Here is an 18,218-nt window from a genome sequence, read left to right on the forward strand (position 1 = left end):
CAGTCACAGTGTGATGGTGTTTGCAGCAGGAGCAAGCCCCAGGCACACCTTTGTGTTCCTCTCCTCACCAGGCCGTTTGGCAGATCCCAGGTGTGCTGTGCCATGGAGACGTTGCAGCTGAGCGGGGAGAGAGACTCAAGTGCAAGATTTGGCGTGCACCAGCACAGCTGTATAAATGCTGCAGAAGTGCTGCTTTATTTCCTGGTGCTCAGAGGAGGAGGTCAATATGGCATCGTGTGCTGCAGGCTGTTAACTAGGCGAAAGGTGAGTTTGTGAGGCCATTCTATAAATAAGCACACATAAAGAGGAAAGGATATGCTAAAAGAGCATTTGGAATGGAAAATGACATTTGTTAACATTTGTAAATCTTAAGGATTTGCTAAAAAATGGAACTTTAGATGGAACTTTAGTTTCTAACGTGACTACCTTGGATACATATGATTTTGGGCACTTGATTCAGTCAGTCTGTCCTTTAAGGAAGCTCTGTGATACGTTCTGTGCTCATGCTGGAGAAACAACCCACTTCAAAAGAAAAAAAGATCAATAGGCAGGCTGCACCTTTGTTAAAATATTTAAAATTTGTTGAAATGTTTAACATTTTGGCTTAGATCTAAGAGAGATAAGGTGAGAAAAAAGGTTTTTTTGTTTGTTTGTTTTCCTGCCTTCATCATCATACAACATACATTTTAGATTCTTTTTTCATGTAGAAAGTGGCCTGTACATTAGTCAACATTAGGTCAGCCTACCATGGAACTGGGTGAAGCCTTTTGTATTCAAAACACCCCCCGTCAGTGAAGACAACTGTTTCACAGAGCTGAGATATATGACCTTCTACAATTTCCTCTGACATTCATGCTGTAGAAGGTTCCCTGGTGTAAACAATAGTTTATAAATGCAGTTTCTTAAATAAGTTCTTCTCTCATTAGTAATCCAGGTAGTCCTATCACTATTATTTATGTCTGGAATGGTAGCAGGTATCTTCTCTTTGTTTGGAATGAAAACATTTCCTAGTAATATATCTCAGAATATTGTACTTCATTGTTGTGCAATGAAATTGCCTATGAAATGAAAGTCACATAGCACAGAAAGAGAAGTCAACCAGGCTTGGATTGTGTTTTCATCTCTAACCTAACCCTAGTGTCAGCTTCCCACTAGCAGCAATGGAACGAGGCATTTCTCATTTTTCCTGCAAGGATTTCTCTGTTCTGCATGAAATCCTACAGCACTGTGTGTATAATGTATAAATAAATCTTTTTTTTCCATAATTTCAGAGGGATGCAAGAATAACTTATGTGCTGAGATAGAGTTAGATATATGAAGTGACCCTTCAAGTATTTGATTTATCTTAATTAACTTAAGATTCTGTTACTGGGAATGAGAGAGGATAAAGTGAGTCAGAGCTTTATTTTTACCGTTATGCATAAACGTGCATAATGCAAGCATAATACATCCATATTGCAAGCATGTGTCTAATAAATTATCACTAATACACAATTAAAATATAACTAGCTTATTAAAACATATAAAACAAGCATAAAAAGGGGTGGAAAAGATAAATACTTATTGAATTAGGAATAGTTTTGTCCATGAAGCCATATTTAGCCTATTATAGAGCTTGAATTTCTGACTGTTTTTGATCTTGAAAAGCTGCCAGCACTTCAGATTAGCATAAGCCTTACCATAAGGGCATTTGGTCTACAAATGGAAGTACAAAGCAAGATGTTCCTTTTTCCATCATTCCCCTCCTCTGTGTATATGCAGCTATAATCTGGTCCATATGGTTTATTTATTTAACAGAAAAATATTTTGGGAGGTACCCATTTTTAAAATAAAAATCTGGTTTATACATCTGTAATTTTTATATATGCTTCTTCAATGTGATCTTAACTCAATAGATTTGACTTTTAAGACTCTGTAAAATGTCCTATTAACATAAAAATATTGCTATATTTTTCAAAAGAGGTGTTAACATGTTTCAGTACACATTTTCCCAAAGGGACACAGAAGTATCAAACGTAATTCCCCAGACACTTACTGTAATATAGATTTGCTCTCCTGTCCAGCTCCAAGTGCTGGAATATAGTTGAGGATGTGAGGAATTTCACATTTGTCCAAAAGTCGTGGTTTTCATCTGTAATTTTTGATCAGAGCACTGAAAAACTTTTAAAAAGATTTCACTACTGTATATAATTTGAGAAGTTCATTGTATATTAACTTGAAAACAATTAGTCGCACAAAGTTGAAATAAAAAGAAAGCAGGATTTTGCCAGTTCTTATTTTCAGACACAAATTATTTTTTCTATCAAGATTATAAAGAGAGACCTGACCTACCGTGGAGACATTGGTGTCTCTTCTGCTAAGTGTTGCATATTCTTGACTCCCCACTGAAACAGGTGTTTGGTCAATACTGCCCAACTTTAGTCCTTCCTATTTTTAGTGGGTTTATTTGTTTGTTTGTTTTTTTAAATAACAACTTGATTTTTCTGGATAATGCAATTAAAATTCCATTTTGTTGTTGTTGAGGAATAAATCATGACAGCTGCATTCTCCTATCCTTAGTAGCAGTTTACAACATAAGAACACGTGAATGTTCCTGTTTCCCCTATCTAATGAAGGGAAAGCTAAGAAAACCATTTGTACTTACTTGATTCAGGGAGGTTGGGATTTGTAATTAAAAAATTAATCTTGCGCTACCAAGAAGAGATTCTAGAAATTTTAATTCTTCCCTCACAAGGGTATTGAAAGCACCTGGAAATAACCAGCACATGTTCATAATACATGTTTGTTACATGTTCTCTTTTGGGTTTGTATTGGAAACAGTAGGGCTAATTTTAAAATATTTTTTCTTTCACTTGCAATTTCAATTAGTTGCCAAGTTTCACAGTTAAGAAGTAGAGTGTATTTTATAAGTGTTTATGAACCATGTCCAGTTTGCCGTATTAGTTAAGAATTTCTTCAAAATCAGTGAATCTTCTCATGTTAGTGAATAGTTTTTGTACGTTACAAAGACAATCATTAGGTTGCCCATATTCTTTACAATTTTTTAAAATATAAATTTCCATAGCTCCTAGCTTGCTTTCACAAATATACACATATTTGCTTGAGCAACCATTGCACATTGAACAGTATTTTAAAGTGACACCTAAAGGTGTATTTGCTATTTGTGCCTCCTTTCGACATTTTAGTTGAAATTTTCAAATACAACTACCTAAGTTTTAAAATACATAAAATGAGGATACTATCTACCAGGTGGAAGGAGATCATGTATAAAGTGGGACTGACCTTGCACTACTGAACTATGACTCTTGGAGTTGGAACAATGCTGGCATTGCGCAGACCTGTTGTGTGCATTTACGCTTAGATTGTCTTCATTACTGCAGAATATGGAAAATGTCTGTCAGGAACTTTGGGAAGGGCATGGAAGGAAGGTGATGAAGAAAGTGGGCAGAGAAGCCACAATCCACTGCTGTAGCTGTTGGCAAAACAAACTGCTTTCTTATAATCTGCATTGTTGGCTTAATCATCCCTCATTCTTTCCTGACTTCTGACTGGTGTCCCTTCCTCTCTCTCCTGATCCCTCTTGTCCCATCATGATTTCCTCATTGCTATTTTTTGATAATCTACTGGCAATGTGGAATTACACATTTCAATTTAATAATTTCATGTTTAGTCATCTTGATTGGGATAATGATTTTTCATTAGGTAAAAAATGAAAATTAAACCCATTGGATTATGAAAACCCAAGGATTTTTGCCATGGGTATAGTTATACAAAAGATATATAGTGACTTCTTATGTTTTTATGTTGATCTGCTTAGCACACCCTTTTTTTTTTTTTTGTAAATAAAATAAACACTGTGTACACATTACTTTTTGGATATTAGCCTTGCAAAATTTTTTTTATTTTGCCCAGTGCATCCTGGTGTGTAACTAAATCCTGCTAGACTAAATACACAGGTTTTATTCACTAGAAATACTAAGTTTATTAATTGTAAGTTCCCAAAACCTCTTGTTTTTAATATTATTCTTGTCCTGTTTTGGAAACAGGTTCGAGTTTTGCTATTAGTTTCAACAGAATCTTTGTCTGGCCATTAGATATCAAACAAGTAACTCCTGTTTGGAACTGTAGGAGATGGACTTGCAACTCAGATCATGAGTAGTTCATGTTTGCACCTTCTTTTTTCTGTACACATAGATTTTTCTTCCTGAAGCTTCCTTCCAAATTTCCTAGAACCCAGGAAAAGTAAAAAGCAGGAGAATAACTTACTTCTGCAGGATTTAACTACAAGCCATCTTCTGGAGTAACAGTTTCATTGTTCAGATTTCTTTACTGCCCTCTGTCTGTACCTCTGGTACTTCTGGGGCTGTGTTGCACATTTGCTGGGAAAAAAAAAAAAAAAGCAACACTAAAAAAAAAAAAAGCTAAGTCAAACAAACATTTTTTAGCTAGATCGTTTTCCTGATCTGGTTCGTTGCACAGCCACACAAAAACCAGAATGGGTTGTCATGAATGTGGAAATAAGGGGCTGTTAGTGTGCTGTAAACTTAAATAAGAAAGTATTAACATGTAGATAATGAAAAATGCAGGATTCATAGAAGCAATTAATTGATGATGCTGTAAATGCTCTGAAACACACATTTCAGAGGTTATGATTATTCCATGCTAACAATTTCCTGTTTGTCTGATTAAAGAGAGAACATGCTCTTTTATTTAATTTATTTGGACCATTCACTGCTTTTAATTAAGTAATTTATTGAGCATCTATTTGGGCATTATTTTGAGGTTTGGAATGTGAAGAATTACTAAGGTGAGAATAGTGATAAAATAAGCAACTTGGGCCTACTTCTCTTCAATTTTTATAACCATTTGTACTGATGCAAAATAAACAAGATTTTTTTTTGCTAAATGGAATAGATTAGGCTTGAATAGATGTCAGTACAACACAAATCCCAAACTGCTTTGAAATTCTACCATTATTTGGTAGTGTTCTATAAATAATTTATAGTGCTATAAATGGTTAAACAAAGTAGCGTAGAAAGTCTCCTAGAAGCTGGAAGTAGATACCAGTATGATGGAAGACAGGATTAGAATTGTCTCAACAATAGAAATAATTAAAAACATAGGATACAGTTCAGTAGAGAGAAGTGAAGGATAAGATAATCAGGAATAACCAGTTAAACAAGAAGAAGATGAGAAAACAGTTGGTTTCTTAAATCTGAAGGAGCAAATCTGGGTAATGGATCAGAGCTGAATGAAGTTTAACAAAATCATTTGTTGCAAAAATGAGGAAACCTGCACTGATATCCCTGAACAGGTCTGGAGCCTACAGCGCATACTACACCAGGTCTGTATTTCACACATCATTACGGCTGAATGCCTCATTTTGTAAAAAAAGCCGTTTGAGAAAGAGGTGACTCGATCAGATGAAACTGCAGGAGGGAAAGAGATCAGAAGTCTCTGTCCACAGGACAGTAGGGTGAGAAGAAATGCAGCAGCAGTCTTCCCAGACAGCATGGACTGTTGGAGAAGAGAAACAAATAAATTCTGAACGCTCGTGGTGAGCAGCATGAAGTATATTTCTCTTGCTGTCTGTATGAAGTAGCAGTTATAAATTCCAGCAACAAATATTCAGACTGCAGAGTAGGCAAAAAAAAATCTAACTGTAAGTACCATGAATTCTGGCATGGATTGCCCAGGGAAGCTGATGCATCTCCAGCACTGCACGTTTGTAGGTTTGACACAATGTTAGGGGTGGCATCAGTATGAGGATGAGTTAGACAATTTGATTCGTTCTTTTTGATGATTCCATGGTAAGGTTCAAGGACATAGAAAATCATGATGTAGTGAAAACACACCAGTATCAGTAATCAAGCTCATACCTGTAGATTGGAGTATGGTATGGTATATGCATGTGTGTAGCTCTTCTTCACTTCAGATGAGCAAATTTTGGCCTGATCATTATTTTAAAAGAAAAAAACAAACAAACAAAAAAAAGACCACAGATTGCAGACTAAGCTCAGAAACCCAAAAGGGTGGTGTGCACAGAAAATAAAGGCAAGTAACATCCTGCAAAAATACAGACTTTTAATTTGGAAGCAGTGTATGTATATAGCATAACATTTTCTATAGCCATTAGTGTCTGTAAAGATTAGCTTGTCTTAGCAACCAGTTCTAAAAACGGAATGCAAGCTCACACTACCTTCATCGTATCACCTCCAGGAGGAAGTGATTTTGTTACTGTGCAGGCACTTCCACTGTATTCATTACAGCCAACAGTATCAAATAAGCGTGCAATAGTATGGGATGGCATTTCCTTTTCCATAACATTTCCATAGATAGGAGAGTGTAACTAGTAATGTATTCTCTAAGGAGATAATAAATCACCTCTTGGTATTTTTTTAACAGTTAAAAGCTCCATCATTTTCCTATGATGCGCAATCACTGAGAAACGTGGATGTTGGAAGTGTTGCTTCTGCATTAGTCTGCAGTGTTCTAATTTCCTTTTCCTCATGTATCTTTCTCTGTTTCACGTGTGACCTGCGTAACGTCATCGGTGTGGATACTGCTTGTATCGTGGTACTGGGATGGCACCTGGCACCAAGATACTGGGAGAGGAACACCGTGCAGCATGTAACAGAGCTGAAGGTCGCTGTGCAGCTGTGGTGCCCACATCTTTTGGTCCAACAATTACAGGTAAAAATGGTCCATGTCATCGAGGCCCTGGAGCGTGTCCAGAGCGGGGCTACGAAGCTGGTGAGGGGCCTGGGACACAAGTCCTGTAGGGAGTGGCCGAGGGAGCTGGGGGTGTTTAGTCTGGGGAAGAGGAGGCTCAGGGGAGACCTTATTGCTCTCCACAACTGCCTGAGAGGAAGGTGTGGGGAGCTGGGGGTCGGCCTCTTCTCACAGATAACCAGTGATAGGGCTAGAGGGAATGGCCTCAAGTTGCACCAGGGGAAGTTCCGGTTGGAAATGAGGAGACATTTCAGAAAGAGCAGTCAGGCATTGGGGCGGGTTGCCCACGGAGGTGGTGGCATCACCATCCCTGGGGGTGTTCAAGGAAAGGTTGGACGTGGTGCCTGGGGACATGGCCTAGCGGGTGACGCTGGCGGCAGGGGGTGGTTGGACCAGTTGATCCCGCGTTATTCCGTGATTCCAGGCCCCGCTGCCCTCAACCAACATGGCGCCGGCCACCCCTCCGCCACGGCGCTCCCCCATTGGCAGAAGGGGCGGAAGTGACGCACGGCCGGGATCCCGGCGGCGCGGCGCGGCGCGGCGCGGTGCGGCGGGGATGAACAGCCGGCTGCAGGAGATCCGCGAGCGGCAGAAGCTGCGCCGACAGCTCCTGGCCCAGCAGGTACCGGCGGGCCCTGCCCGCCCCGCCCCTGCCGCGCCGCGCGCGCGGGCCCCGCCCTCTCCCCACGCGCAGCGGGCGCGCGCAGCGCCAGGTGCGGCCGTGCCGTTAACGGTCGCCGGCCGCCGTTGGGGGCGGGGGGGGGGGGGGGTGGCGGTGCCCGGCAGGGGTTCGGGGCGCGCAGCTCTCCGGTGGGTGCTGGGGCGGGGACGCGGGCGTGAGCTTGTGCTGCCTCTCCTCCAGCTGGGAGCCGAAAGCGCGGACAGCATCGGCGCCGTGCTGAACAGTAAGGATGACCAGCGGGAGATCGCCGAGACCAGAGAGACGTGTCGGTCAGTATCGGCCTGCCCCCGCCGTCAGCAGGCAGCCCTCTGTGCTTTTCAACTGCTAGGAGAGTAGGGCGAGGTCGCTTTCCAGGCAGCAAAGTGAGAGCATACCACTTATGTATAAACATACAAGTCGGTGAAAGGCAGTGCTTTAATTACTCACATCCGAACTTTTAATGAGGTGTGTACAGTTTAGTCAAAACCTCTAACATCAGTTCACAGATCAACACTCTTCTTGTGTTAGAAAGTTCCTGTGAAGCTGAACTGAGGTGTTAGTTTAGGCTATGCTGCCTGCACTGCCCCACAGCTCTCACTAAGAGCAGTTACAGTGCAGTTTAGTTTAAAAGTTCTTACAGTTTGAGAGAAACGTTCAGTTAAAAACTAGGATGGAGTAGCTGGTGCTTATTGATTCTCACATGTAAGTAATGCAGATTTTCATGTGTGAGCAGGCCCAATTTGCGATAGGTACTGCCTCAGTTAGCATAAGCTGTACCTGTTAGAACAGAAGAACAACGACACAAGGTAGCTCTTGTCAGGAGTCCTGTCATTAGGAAGATGTACGTGTGTCAAGTATTCTGAGAGGGGAACAACTTCCCCTATGTGAAGTTTCAGAAGCATTTCAAACTAATGGAAGCAGGCAGCTAAGACAGATCTTCAGCGATTTCAGAAATGTTCTCTCTGGAGTGTTAGAAGCTGTTTTGTATGAGGATTTTTATGCATGTTTTTAGGGCTTCTTATGATACTTCTGCTCCAAATGCAAAACGCAAATATCCAGATGAGGGAGAAGCTGATGAAGAAGAGATTGAAGAATATAAGGTAGGACAAAAAGGAAGAAGTGACTTTTTTCTTCTCTGGTACTCATGCTTCCCTGAGAGGCACATAAAGTGCATGTATGTGTGCATGTATAAATAAAAATAAATGGGATGTGTATAGGTTCTTTAAATATTCGTGAGGGCTGAAGTAGTTGCTAAGCCATTCTCCATCATATTACAAAAGTCATGGTAATAGGGTGAAGATCCCAGTGACTGGAGAAAAGGGAATATTACACCCATTTTAAAGAAGGGTTATAAGGAGAACTTGGGAACTACTGAGCAGTCAGTGTCACCTCCGTGCCTGGTGAGATCATGGAACAGATCCTCCTGGATGTTACAACAAAACGTGTGGAATACAGGGAGGTGACCAATCTAGCAGCCTTCTGCAGTGGAGTGACTGCATCAGTGGACAAGGGGAGAGCTACTGATGTCATCTACCTGCATTTCTGTAAAGCTTTTGATACAGTTTCCCACAGTATTGTTGCAACTAAATTGGGGTGATGTGAGTTTGATAGATGGGCTGCTAAAGAGTAAAGGATTGTCTGCATGGCCGTGTCCAGAGAATTATCGTCAGCAGCTCAGTGTCCGATGGGAAGCCACTAATTAGAGTGGTGCCCCCCAAGGGTCTGTGGTAGGAGATGGTAGATGGTAGGATTGACTGTGCCTTCAGCAGGTTTGTGGGTGACAGCAAGCTGAATGGTGCAGTTGATATGTGAGAGGGAAGGGATGCCATCCAGAGGGACCTCGTGAACCTCCTGAAGTTCACCATGGCCAAGTGTAAGGTCCTGCACCTGAGCTAGGGCAATTCCTGATGTCAGTGCAGAGATTGAGAGCAGTCCTGCAGAGAAGGACTCGGGTTACTGGTGGATGAAAAGTTAGATATGAGCTAGCACTGTGCGCTTGTAGCCCCAAAAGCCAACCGTATCAGGGGCTGCACAAAGAGCAGCATGGCCAGCAGGGTGAGAGATGATTCTTACCCTCTGCGCTGTTCTTGTAAGACCCTACCTGGAGCACTGCATCCAGTTCAAGATGCATCCCCAGTACAAGAAGAATGTGGATGTGCTAAAGTGGGACCAGAGGAATGCCACAAAAGTGATCAGAGGGCTGGAGCACCTCTCTTAAGAAAGTTTGAGAGCATGGAAGTCGTTCAGCATGGACAAGGCCTCTGGGGAGACCTTATAGCAGCCTTTCAATATATAAAGGTGGCTTTTAAGAAGGAGGGAGAAAAACTTTCTACCAGAGTATGTGGTGATGGGACAAGAGGCAGCAGTTCTAAACTGAAAGAGGGTAGACTTAGGTTAGTTGTGAGGAAGAAATTTTTTCGTGGTAAAGTTGGTGAGGCACTGAACAGGTTGCACAGAGAATCTGGCAATGCCCTATCCTTGGAAGTGTTCAAAGTCAGGCTGGGTGAGGCTGCGAGCAACCTGGTCTAGCAGAAGGTGTATCTGTCCATGGCATGGGGTTAGACTAGATGATCTTCAAGGTCCCTTCCAACCTGAACCATTGTATGACTTCTGTAATACGTCCTTCAGTAGCATCTTCCTTGATATTTTCCTTAGAAAATGTCAAGGATATCAAGGATATTTCCAAAGACCTTAGCCAGCATGGTTCTCTCCAGATGTGCTTTAGGTACGTTGCATTGGAAGCTCACCAGAACCTGATGTTTGGAAGTTTATTTAGCACAGCTCCTTGGAGAAGGTGGGTTCACGTGGTAGTGCCCACAGGGAACGGCAGTGTGCCACTGCTGGTTGTCTTGTGTGGGAAGAAGTGGTAAAATGTGTATGTGCATGGCTACACGAAAAAATCTTGAGCAAAATTTGTGTCAGAAGAAAAGCCTGCACAGGTCATTAGATGAGGTATGGGGAAGCTGAGGGTGCTTCCCTGCTAAGTGCAAAATAATGCTGTTTTGGATGAATGGACGAACTAAGGGATCTTAAGGGAAGGGTAGTAGGAGGCTTGGTTCGGGGTATACCTTAAGTCTCAAAAATAGCCAGGAAAAGTTCAGTTGGGGTGGAACAAAAAAGCCTCCATGGTCATTGAAAAATGAGTGGTTGTCAAAGTCTCATGCCCTTCATTTTTCAAATAATCTTCCAAGTGCTGTTTGATAGCTTTCTTGTTTCGTATCTAATGTAGCACTTTGGCTAACATAGTAGAGAAAGGAGGTTAAACAAAAGTACGATTATGATACAGCTGTCTTTCTAATTTGCTTTGTATCTTGTTGCAGCATGTGTCCTCCCTCTTCCTTTTTTCCTTGTCCTCATAATCTTGCTTCTGTGATTATGTAGAATCAAGCTCAGTTTATTTACGAAATAAATAATGTCTGCTGTTCCCCTGGGCACCTAAAAATAGATACATTTATTTTTTAAAGTGAGGTTACGTTTGTCTTCAGTTTTATAAAGCTTTCAATAGTACTGTCTTATTAAAACCAGAAGTAGATGTAAGACCGGACATTTTTGATGGCTTAGTGTTGAGGTCTATCTGTAAGTAGAGAGACGTTTCTTTTTTTAATGTGGTAAGTGGTAGTCTCTACATCTTGTTTAGCAAACCAATTAAATCACTGTCTCAAAGAAAGGATTTTCAGAGTGCATGCAATATTTGTGAAGTGATTATGAGCACATGCTCACGCATGATCAGTTCATATTTCTTTATTATATACCTTATCCATTTTTCACCAAGTATGTGGTTAAACGATTTTTTGTGCGTATGTGTGATATATGTGGCTAAGTCACTTTAGTTGTGTTTAGCGTATGAATCTTGTCGTTAACATGGAGAAACTTACTCTGAGGTGGGCTGTAACCACTTACAGGGGGTCAAACTCTTGCTATATTGTTGGAATTGGAAAAATGTTACAGTAATGCTGTCTCAGATCAACTTCAGTCTGGCAGATGAATAGATTTAAGGAACATGAAATGCACAAGTTGAAAATCTATAATGGAGCCATCAGCTGTTTTTTGCAGACATTGTTAATTCCATTTTGGCAAGGAGATAAGAACATGGTAAAATCCTGTGTGTTTATATAACCTTTTTGTTAGTACTTTGAGCAAGTTTAAATTTAGTCTTGTAATATGAACTGGTTTAAAAATCTAAATACTTAGGGTATCAAGCCTGATTGGATTGAATTTAATGTGTTTTAGAAGAAGCAATAGTAGCCTTAGCTACCAGCGTTACAGACAGATTTTACAAATGTGTCCATTTTGTTAGGAAAATTAGAGGTAAATATTTCTGGTGGAAAGTGACTGGTACATCTGTACAACCCTGACTTGCTGAATTGTTGGGTTCTGCGTGAGGCAGTCAGTCAGTCCTTTGTGGGCTTTTTCATTATTGGGGGGGAAGTCTAAGAGCAGGATTTGTTGTGAAATATTAAGTGTGTTAATCTCAGCCATTTAGGAACTTGTGATGCAAAGAAATGTGTTTTTGTTTGTTTTTGGTAGAATAAATGTTAAGTTATGGTGGTTATTTTCATATGAGATGAAAGCTTATAAGGGCTACTTAGTGAAAAAGAGGATGGGATGTTTTTCTTGGTAAAATGTCAGGGTTTCTTTTTATGGTTGAAAGAGTCAAAAACTTGGCTACTACAATGGGGGGGGGGGGGGGGGGGGGAAGAAAACCACCAGGGACCCAGAGACTAGGTTCTGTTGAGTCCTGTCCATAGGTCTGAGACGTTTCCGTTTCTTGATTCTTTTGATTATTTGGAAGAAACAAAACTCAAATGTAAGGAGTTTTAACTCTTATATCAGTATTTTGTAACTTGTCGCATCTGAAGTATTATGTTTGTTTAATTTAATGTCTCCCGATTAAATGCTAGTCTGCATTAGAAGTTCTTTTTGAAATATATTAAAATCCCAAATTTGTAATCAACTTTTTTTGTCGGAAGAATGTTGTGAAGTGGAAGGGGATGGAGAAGTTAAATGAGGAGGGATGTTCATTGATGGGTAGTCTGTGGTGTTAGACAAGTCCTTTGCATAACAGTTTTATCATGTCCTCAATTTGACACTCGTATATTTTTAGCAGTGCTGGCTGTCCGACAGTGTAAAATACAGTATTCTTTTCATAAAGAAGAAAGGGAAGGCAGAAATGGGTATTTGCATGAAACTAGAAGAAATCTATTGTAGAGCCCAAAAAAAACCAGATCCTTATGTCTGATCCACAAGGCTGACTTCACAAGTACCAGAAGCAAAGTAGCATAGAGAAATAAAGAGTGTGCAAAAAGAATAAATGTTTAGTGGAGACAAAATCAAAGTAAAAGACTATTTTCTATGAAATCTTTCTAGGTCTTTCAGGCTGCCACAGTAGCATCTAGCTGCATGTGAAGCTCCTCACTGTGTGAGTTGCATGTCGTGGAGCAGACTGCTTGTCCAGCTGCACACTGGCAGATTGACTTCTGCCTGGGAGCTGGGCTCTGCACTGCGCACCACAGAGGTGGGGGATGTGGGACAGATGCTTCACTAGCAAAAATGAATAGTGGAGATTTTAAGGTCAGAGGGTTCAGTTTTGGTTCTGAAGAACTTGTGCAGTACTTGCGTTTTTGTCAAACCGTAACAGTTGTACCAGGATTAGTTTGAGCTCCCTAGCCTGTAACTGAAAGTGATGCGTACTAAGACTAGGCTATCTACTGCCCCTCCCAGCCTGGCTGTAGGCTTCTGGGAGCTGTGATGCTCCGTCTCTCCCCTTCCCCAGGTGTAAATTTCATCGGTTGTGCTTGTACCCGTATAAATGTCTGGTGTCAACAGAGTCCTGTAGCAAAGAGTTCCAGAGTTTTACCTTTTTACTAAGTACAATATTGCACGTCCTTCGAATTTGCTATCTGCCAGCCTAATTTGATACTTTTTTTTCACTTTGTTTCTGCAAGCAGTGGTCTGTGAGCTTGGAATGCCTCCTTGTCATTGTTCGGGATGTCGAAATAATCTTACTCTGTTTAATCTTCCTAATTGCTTAATGTATCTTTAGTCATTTGAAAAAACTGTGCACTTAAAAATTGTGGTTAGCTTTTGTTTCCCCAACTTAGCAACAATAAAACAAATTTGTAAATCCAGTACAAGAACATCCTATCTTGTACTGTTATTAATTTCATTCTGTATCTGTCTTTATATTGTGCTTTGCCATTGGAAAGTTGATGTTTGTTTTTTTCTTTGCGGCTGCAAGATATTTTTTTTATTTATTATGAAGGCATAAAGAGGACTGGGATGACTCAGAAGTCTAGAAGTTAGAAGGTATCTAACAAGTGCTTATCATCAGAAGACTAAGATTTAGAGGAAAATGGGAGAGGGAAAACAGGTGTTATCTTATGATCACACAAGCAGTTCTTAGTAAAACTCGAGCTTTCTGCTTTTTTTCCCCTGAATAGCACTTGCTGGTGTTTGTCTGCTGTTCATTCCTTTTCCTTGTAAATACTATTGCTGTTTCTGATAATAATCTTTTTTGGGGGGAGGGGTCTGGTTAAGGGAAACAAAAAAGTCTGTTGCCCTAAGTTATTCTTTTTATCTAACAAAATAACTGGGGAGATGGGGAAGAGAGGGGAAAGTCTCTGACCCATTGATTTTGTGAGGCATTTCAGAAGTTGGTTCTAAGCTCCAAGTTGAAAAGAACACAGAGCTTATTTCACAATTTCAACAGCTGGAGGGATCAAAACAGGGAGAACAACTTCTTGTTCTGTTTTTTGACAAACAGCTTATCTAGTATGGGGTAAATGCAGAGATAGTAAGAGCCTCTTCTCTGCATCTTTTGACTTAATATGTGTGGTGGTGGTGGGGAGTTGTTTTCTAAGAGAAATCTGTCTTAAGAAATCAAATGTCTATCTTAAAATGTCTTTTCTTTGTATTTCAGCCTTCACACAGCTTTTCTCGTACAAAGCACCGTATTAACTGATTAAGTTTTCTGTTGTAATCAGCAATGTGTGAAAGAGTATGTGAGTCCTACTCAAATATGGTAGATGATGTTATTCAGTGGTTCTTCAATTTTATTTATGTATAATGGACTCTTTCAGGATGAACAGAAAAACAAAGTGACGTGGAGAGTCTCTTTTGTTTCTGTTCTCTCTGTGAATGCTGCATTGGAAGTTCAGAGTGTGTCAGTGTGACAGATCCCTGAAATCTGTTGAATGGACAATTGCTGACTTTAACTGGGGAAAAATTGTGATAAAATTCCTCCTTCCTGCTTGTTTTGAGACTGGCAAGTAGGAAGTTGAAAGTTACTTTTCAAAAAAGTCCAAATGAAACGTTGTTGTATACCGTGCAGTGTTTCTTCATGGTGTGGACTGTAACAGATCTATATAGGGAGACGGTTTCAGCTGCTAAGGTGAAAAAGATTGTACTAGTGAAGAACTTCAAAAAATCTATCCCTCACTTTAGTTCAAGGAGTGAAAAAATGCTGGGACAAAAATTGAAGTTCTGCACCTTGTAAAGCGCAATCTACACTATTGGTGTCTAGAAATGAATGGTTTCTTATTTTATTCACCTGACCCCTTTTCAGTAACCCTGTCATCAGTGGTGAGAGATAGAGCGTTTTGGCTACAGGTCATTTCCCCCTTCACCCCTAGTATAAAACTTTTCTTGAACCATTCGTGATGCACTGTTACAGGTGACTTATGTTTGTAGACAGCTCGCTCACTTCATTAAGAAGCAGAATCATAACAAGGAGAGAAACAGCATGATCTTATGCACCTCTAAAATCTGCTCTGTTTCCCAGGATGAAGTAGAACTGCAGCAAGATGAAGAGAACCTGCCCTACGAAGAAGAGATTTACAAAGATTCCAGTACCTTTCTGAAGGTGAGCAGTTTGTGCAATTAGAAGTCTAGTCAAAGATGGTATAGTTGTGTTAAACTGTTTCTGCAATTTATTACATTTGAAACACAGCCTTAAAGGTTGAAGTAATTAACTGAAATTCACAGGTTCTCATGAAAGATGTAAGAGTAACAACGAGCAGTAGTAATGGGGAGTCTGATTTGGGAGGAAGAATGCGACAATCTTGAATAGTTTGGCTTACAAAGGCACGTTGAAAAAAAAATCAGTTACTTTCTCTTATCAGACTAACACATGCAGTGTGTGTGTGTGTTTAGTTATATCGCTGTAGTTGTCACTGATATCCGTTTGTTCTCTAGGGTACTCAGAGCTTAAATCCCCACAATGATTACTGCCAGCATTTTGTGGATACAGGACACAGACCCCAGAACTTCATCAGAGATGTCGGTATGTCATACTAACTGATTGACATTACCTCATTTTCTTCACTAGCACTTTGGTTTTTTTCCTTCCTTAATTTCTCACAGTTACTGGAAAATGTAGATACACATGTATGTACTTCATTGTTTTGTCCCTCTGTGCATACATATCAATGTATAAATTCATGTAAATGATTTTTTTTTTTAATTGTTTAGAAGATTATTATCGTTTAGGAGAATATTAACCAGCCTGTCTTGGGATTTTATTTGAAAGTATTTAACCAAGAAAAGTTTTTTAAAACTAAGCTTGACGAGGTGGATGAGTTTAATGAGCAGATTTTGAAGCCTTTGGAAATGTAACTGACCTGTAGTTCAGCTGTTCCTGGGATGTATTGCCTCCAAGAATGCATGTAGCATGTAGAGTACAGATAATACTTAAGTATTCAAAGCAGTAAGCAATATGGATAATGTTTACCAGCTAAAGTTTGTAACTTCTGACAACTCATTAGAAGTCCCAATGCATTACTGCATTTAGAGGATGTCATTTTTTAAGTTTATGTTTATTGGGCCATCTAAGGACTTGTTCTTGAAGTCTTAATTTATTAAGCCTGAATTTAATAGTTTCAAAACCAAGGGTCCTGTTTGGTCCTGTTTCCCAGAATGGGTGCCTAGTAGTTACCTGCTTTAAAACAAGGCAGGACACTTTCCTGTCTGTAGCTGTCTGCAACATTTTATTCAGCCCCTATTTTATCATGTTTACAGTTGTCAGGGAAAGAATGGTGTGTATATAGGTGCCAGCCTAAAAAGGGGTTGTTTGCCTATTGAGGCAGTTAGTATTAGTTTTTCTTCTCTCTATTTTGTGAATGCTTCTGTAAAACGCGTCAGGATGTTTAGTATTAAAACTGTTTTGACTCAGTTATGTCTTTATTTTAAAAATATCTGGGCCTCAGTTACACACTTCAAGTAGTTGTACATTGTTCTTGGAACTGAGTATGTAGAGAGTGGATGTCAGCCCATGTTATTTACTCTCACTTCTGTGCTGCATAAAGAATGGCATATTGGTTAGCATAAGTTTTCTGCGTGAACACTGAGACTCTGCTTGGGTGCTAGTTCAAAATTGGAAGCTACGCTGTAAAAAGCTGTAGGGGAGGTAGTGGTCCCATAATACCAGGGAGAGACACTTAGCATCTGAGAGAATGCTTTTGTTTTGTATTGTTTTGTTTTAAACAATTAAAGTTCTCTTGATTGAAAATTCTTTTTTTATCTGTTGCCTAGCTGCTGGTAACCAGCTTCCATTTCCACTGGTCAGGAGTATTTGACTTCCACTGGAAGGAACACAGTAGTGGATATCAGAACAACATGGTGGTGTTTTTGAGATGCTAGGTGTTTGAGGGAAAAATGAAAATAATTTCTGGTTTTCTTATACATAAGTAACTGTGGAGACAGCAGGGATGCATACTAACAACTTCTCTTTTACCACTGTAATGCCTAGGGTTAGGAGTTCAGAAGTTTGAATTAAAGGAGAGGAGTTTTGTTTTTGTTTTTCTCACTCCATTGAAGTAGTAAATGTGAATGATCATGAGGCTTTGTAAATAACTCTAAAGCTGCTTGGGACCTTTTCAGCTTCTGCTGAGACTATTGTTAACAATAACAGAAATATACTCTTTCTGGCTACGTTTTTGGAGGGGAACTGTAGAGTACTGATTTATTTTTATTTTTTTTAGAAACGTTTACTGCAGAAAACCTAATTAGGATTCTCCCTTGTGAATTCAGTGCATGTAAAAAGTTTGAAAATTAGCAATCATAAAGCTAAGTCTTGAAATCCAATAAATAAATATACCCATGTTCAAGTCTCCACAACTTACCTGAGCACTAGATCTCTGTATAAGGGGCCTAAGGGAACCAGCTACAACCCAATTGTTTCTGTAGAGATAGTCCTCAAAGATCAACTAAAACAATGGTGGAAATTAGTGTTAATTATATCTTAATATAAATTTATGGATGGGGGAACAACAAAATAGCTTTCTCTCATCATTCTTCAGCTATTAGTTTAAATGAAAGATATCCCTTCCTATAAAAGGAGTTGTGAACTCTTGATCAGTGTGGTGCTCTAGAGAAGGTTAGAATATGGACGCTGAATTCAATAATATCCAGCCGCATTAGCCATAACTAACTGGGTAAAGGCAGGAAGCTTTTGTTAAGTACTGAACAAAAAATTGCTTTGAAAAGTTTGGTTTGTTTTAACAAAGAATAAAATAAGGCTAAGTGTTAACATGTTAACTTCATGTTTTCTTCTTCTAAGGCTTAGCAGATAGGTTTGAAGAATATCCAAAACTTAGAGAGCTCATCAGATTGAAGGACGAGCTGATATCTAAATCTAACACTCCTCCCATGTAAGTGTTCTTGTGGAAGACACCTTTCTTCTCCAGACCGGTTCGAAGTTAGCTGTCTGCTTTGCAAATTTCTATCTTTAGCACCTGTTCAGAATTTACATTTTCTATTTCTGATTGTGCATACAAATTAATTGAAACTTCAGAAGAATAAAATCAGTTTGTTTTCATTAATCTAGATG

At 39.8% G+C, this 18,218-nt stretch overlaps 1 protein-coding gene across 10 annotated transcripts in view; it reads left to right on the forward strand.

Annotated features, from left to right (window-relative positions):
* The first annotated feature begins 216 nt into the window (after nucleotides 1-216).
* METTL14 (methyltransferase 14, N6-adenosine-methyltransferase non-catalytic subunit) overlaps nucleotides 217-18,218 on the forward strand; it is a 48,284-nt gene continuing 30,282 nt past the window's right edge. For 9 of the 10 annotated variants that reach the window (XR_010831316.1, XR_010831318.1, XR_010831314.1 and 6 more), the window contains exons 1-7: nucleotides 6,609-6,693; nucleotides 7,157-7,354; nucleotides 7,595-7,683; nucleotides 8,406-8,493; nucleotides 15,174-15,254; nucleotides 15,587-15,674; nucleotides 17,949-18,039. Coding sequence is in view for 1 of the 10 variants with exons in the window: in XM_048066298.2 (XP_047922255.1) it covers nucleotides 7,178-7,354; nucleotides 7,595-7,683; nucleotides 8,406-8,493; nucleotides 15,174-15,254; nucleotides 15,587-15,674; nucleotides 17,949-18,039 (614 nt within the window). In the remaining 9 variants the exon portion in view is untranslated. Of the gene's footprint in view, nucleotides 265-6,602; nucleotides 6,694-7,156; nucleotides 7,355-7,594; nucleotides 7,684-8,405; nucleotides 8,494-15,173; nucleotides 15,255-15,586; nucleotides 15,675-17,948; nucleotides 18,040-18,218 lie in introns of those variants that run through there. The other variant, XR_010831319.1, reaches the window with a different exon arrangement.

The sequence above is a fragment of the Anser cygnoides genome, chromosome 4 (genome assembly GCF_040182565.1).
Source record: "Anser cygnoides isolate HZ-2024a breed goose chromosome 4, Taihu_goose_T2T_genome, whole genome shotgun sequence".
Classification (NCBI taxonomy): domain Eukaryota; kingdom Metazoa; phylum Chordata; class Aves; order Anseriformes; family Anatidae; genus Anser; species Anser cygnoides.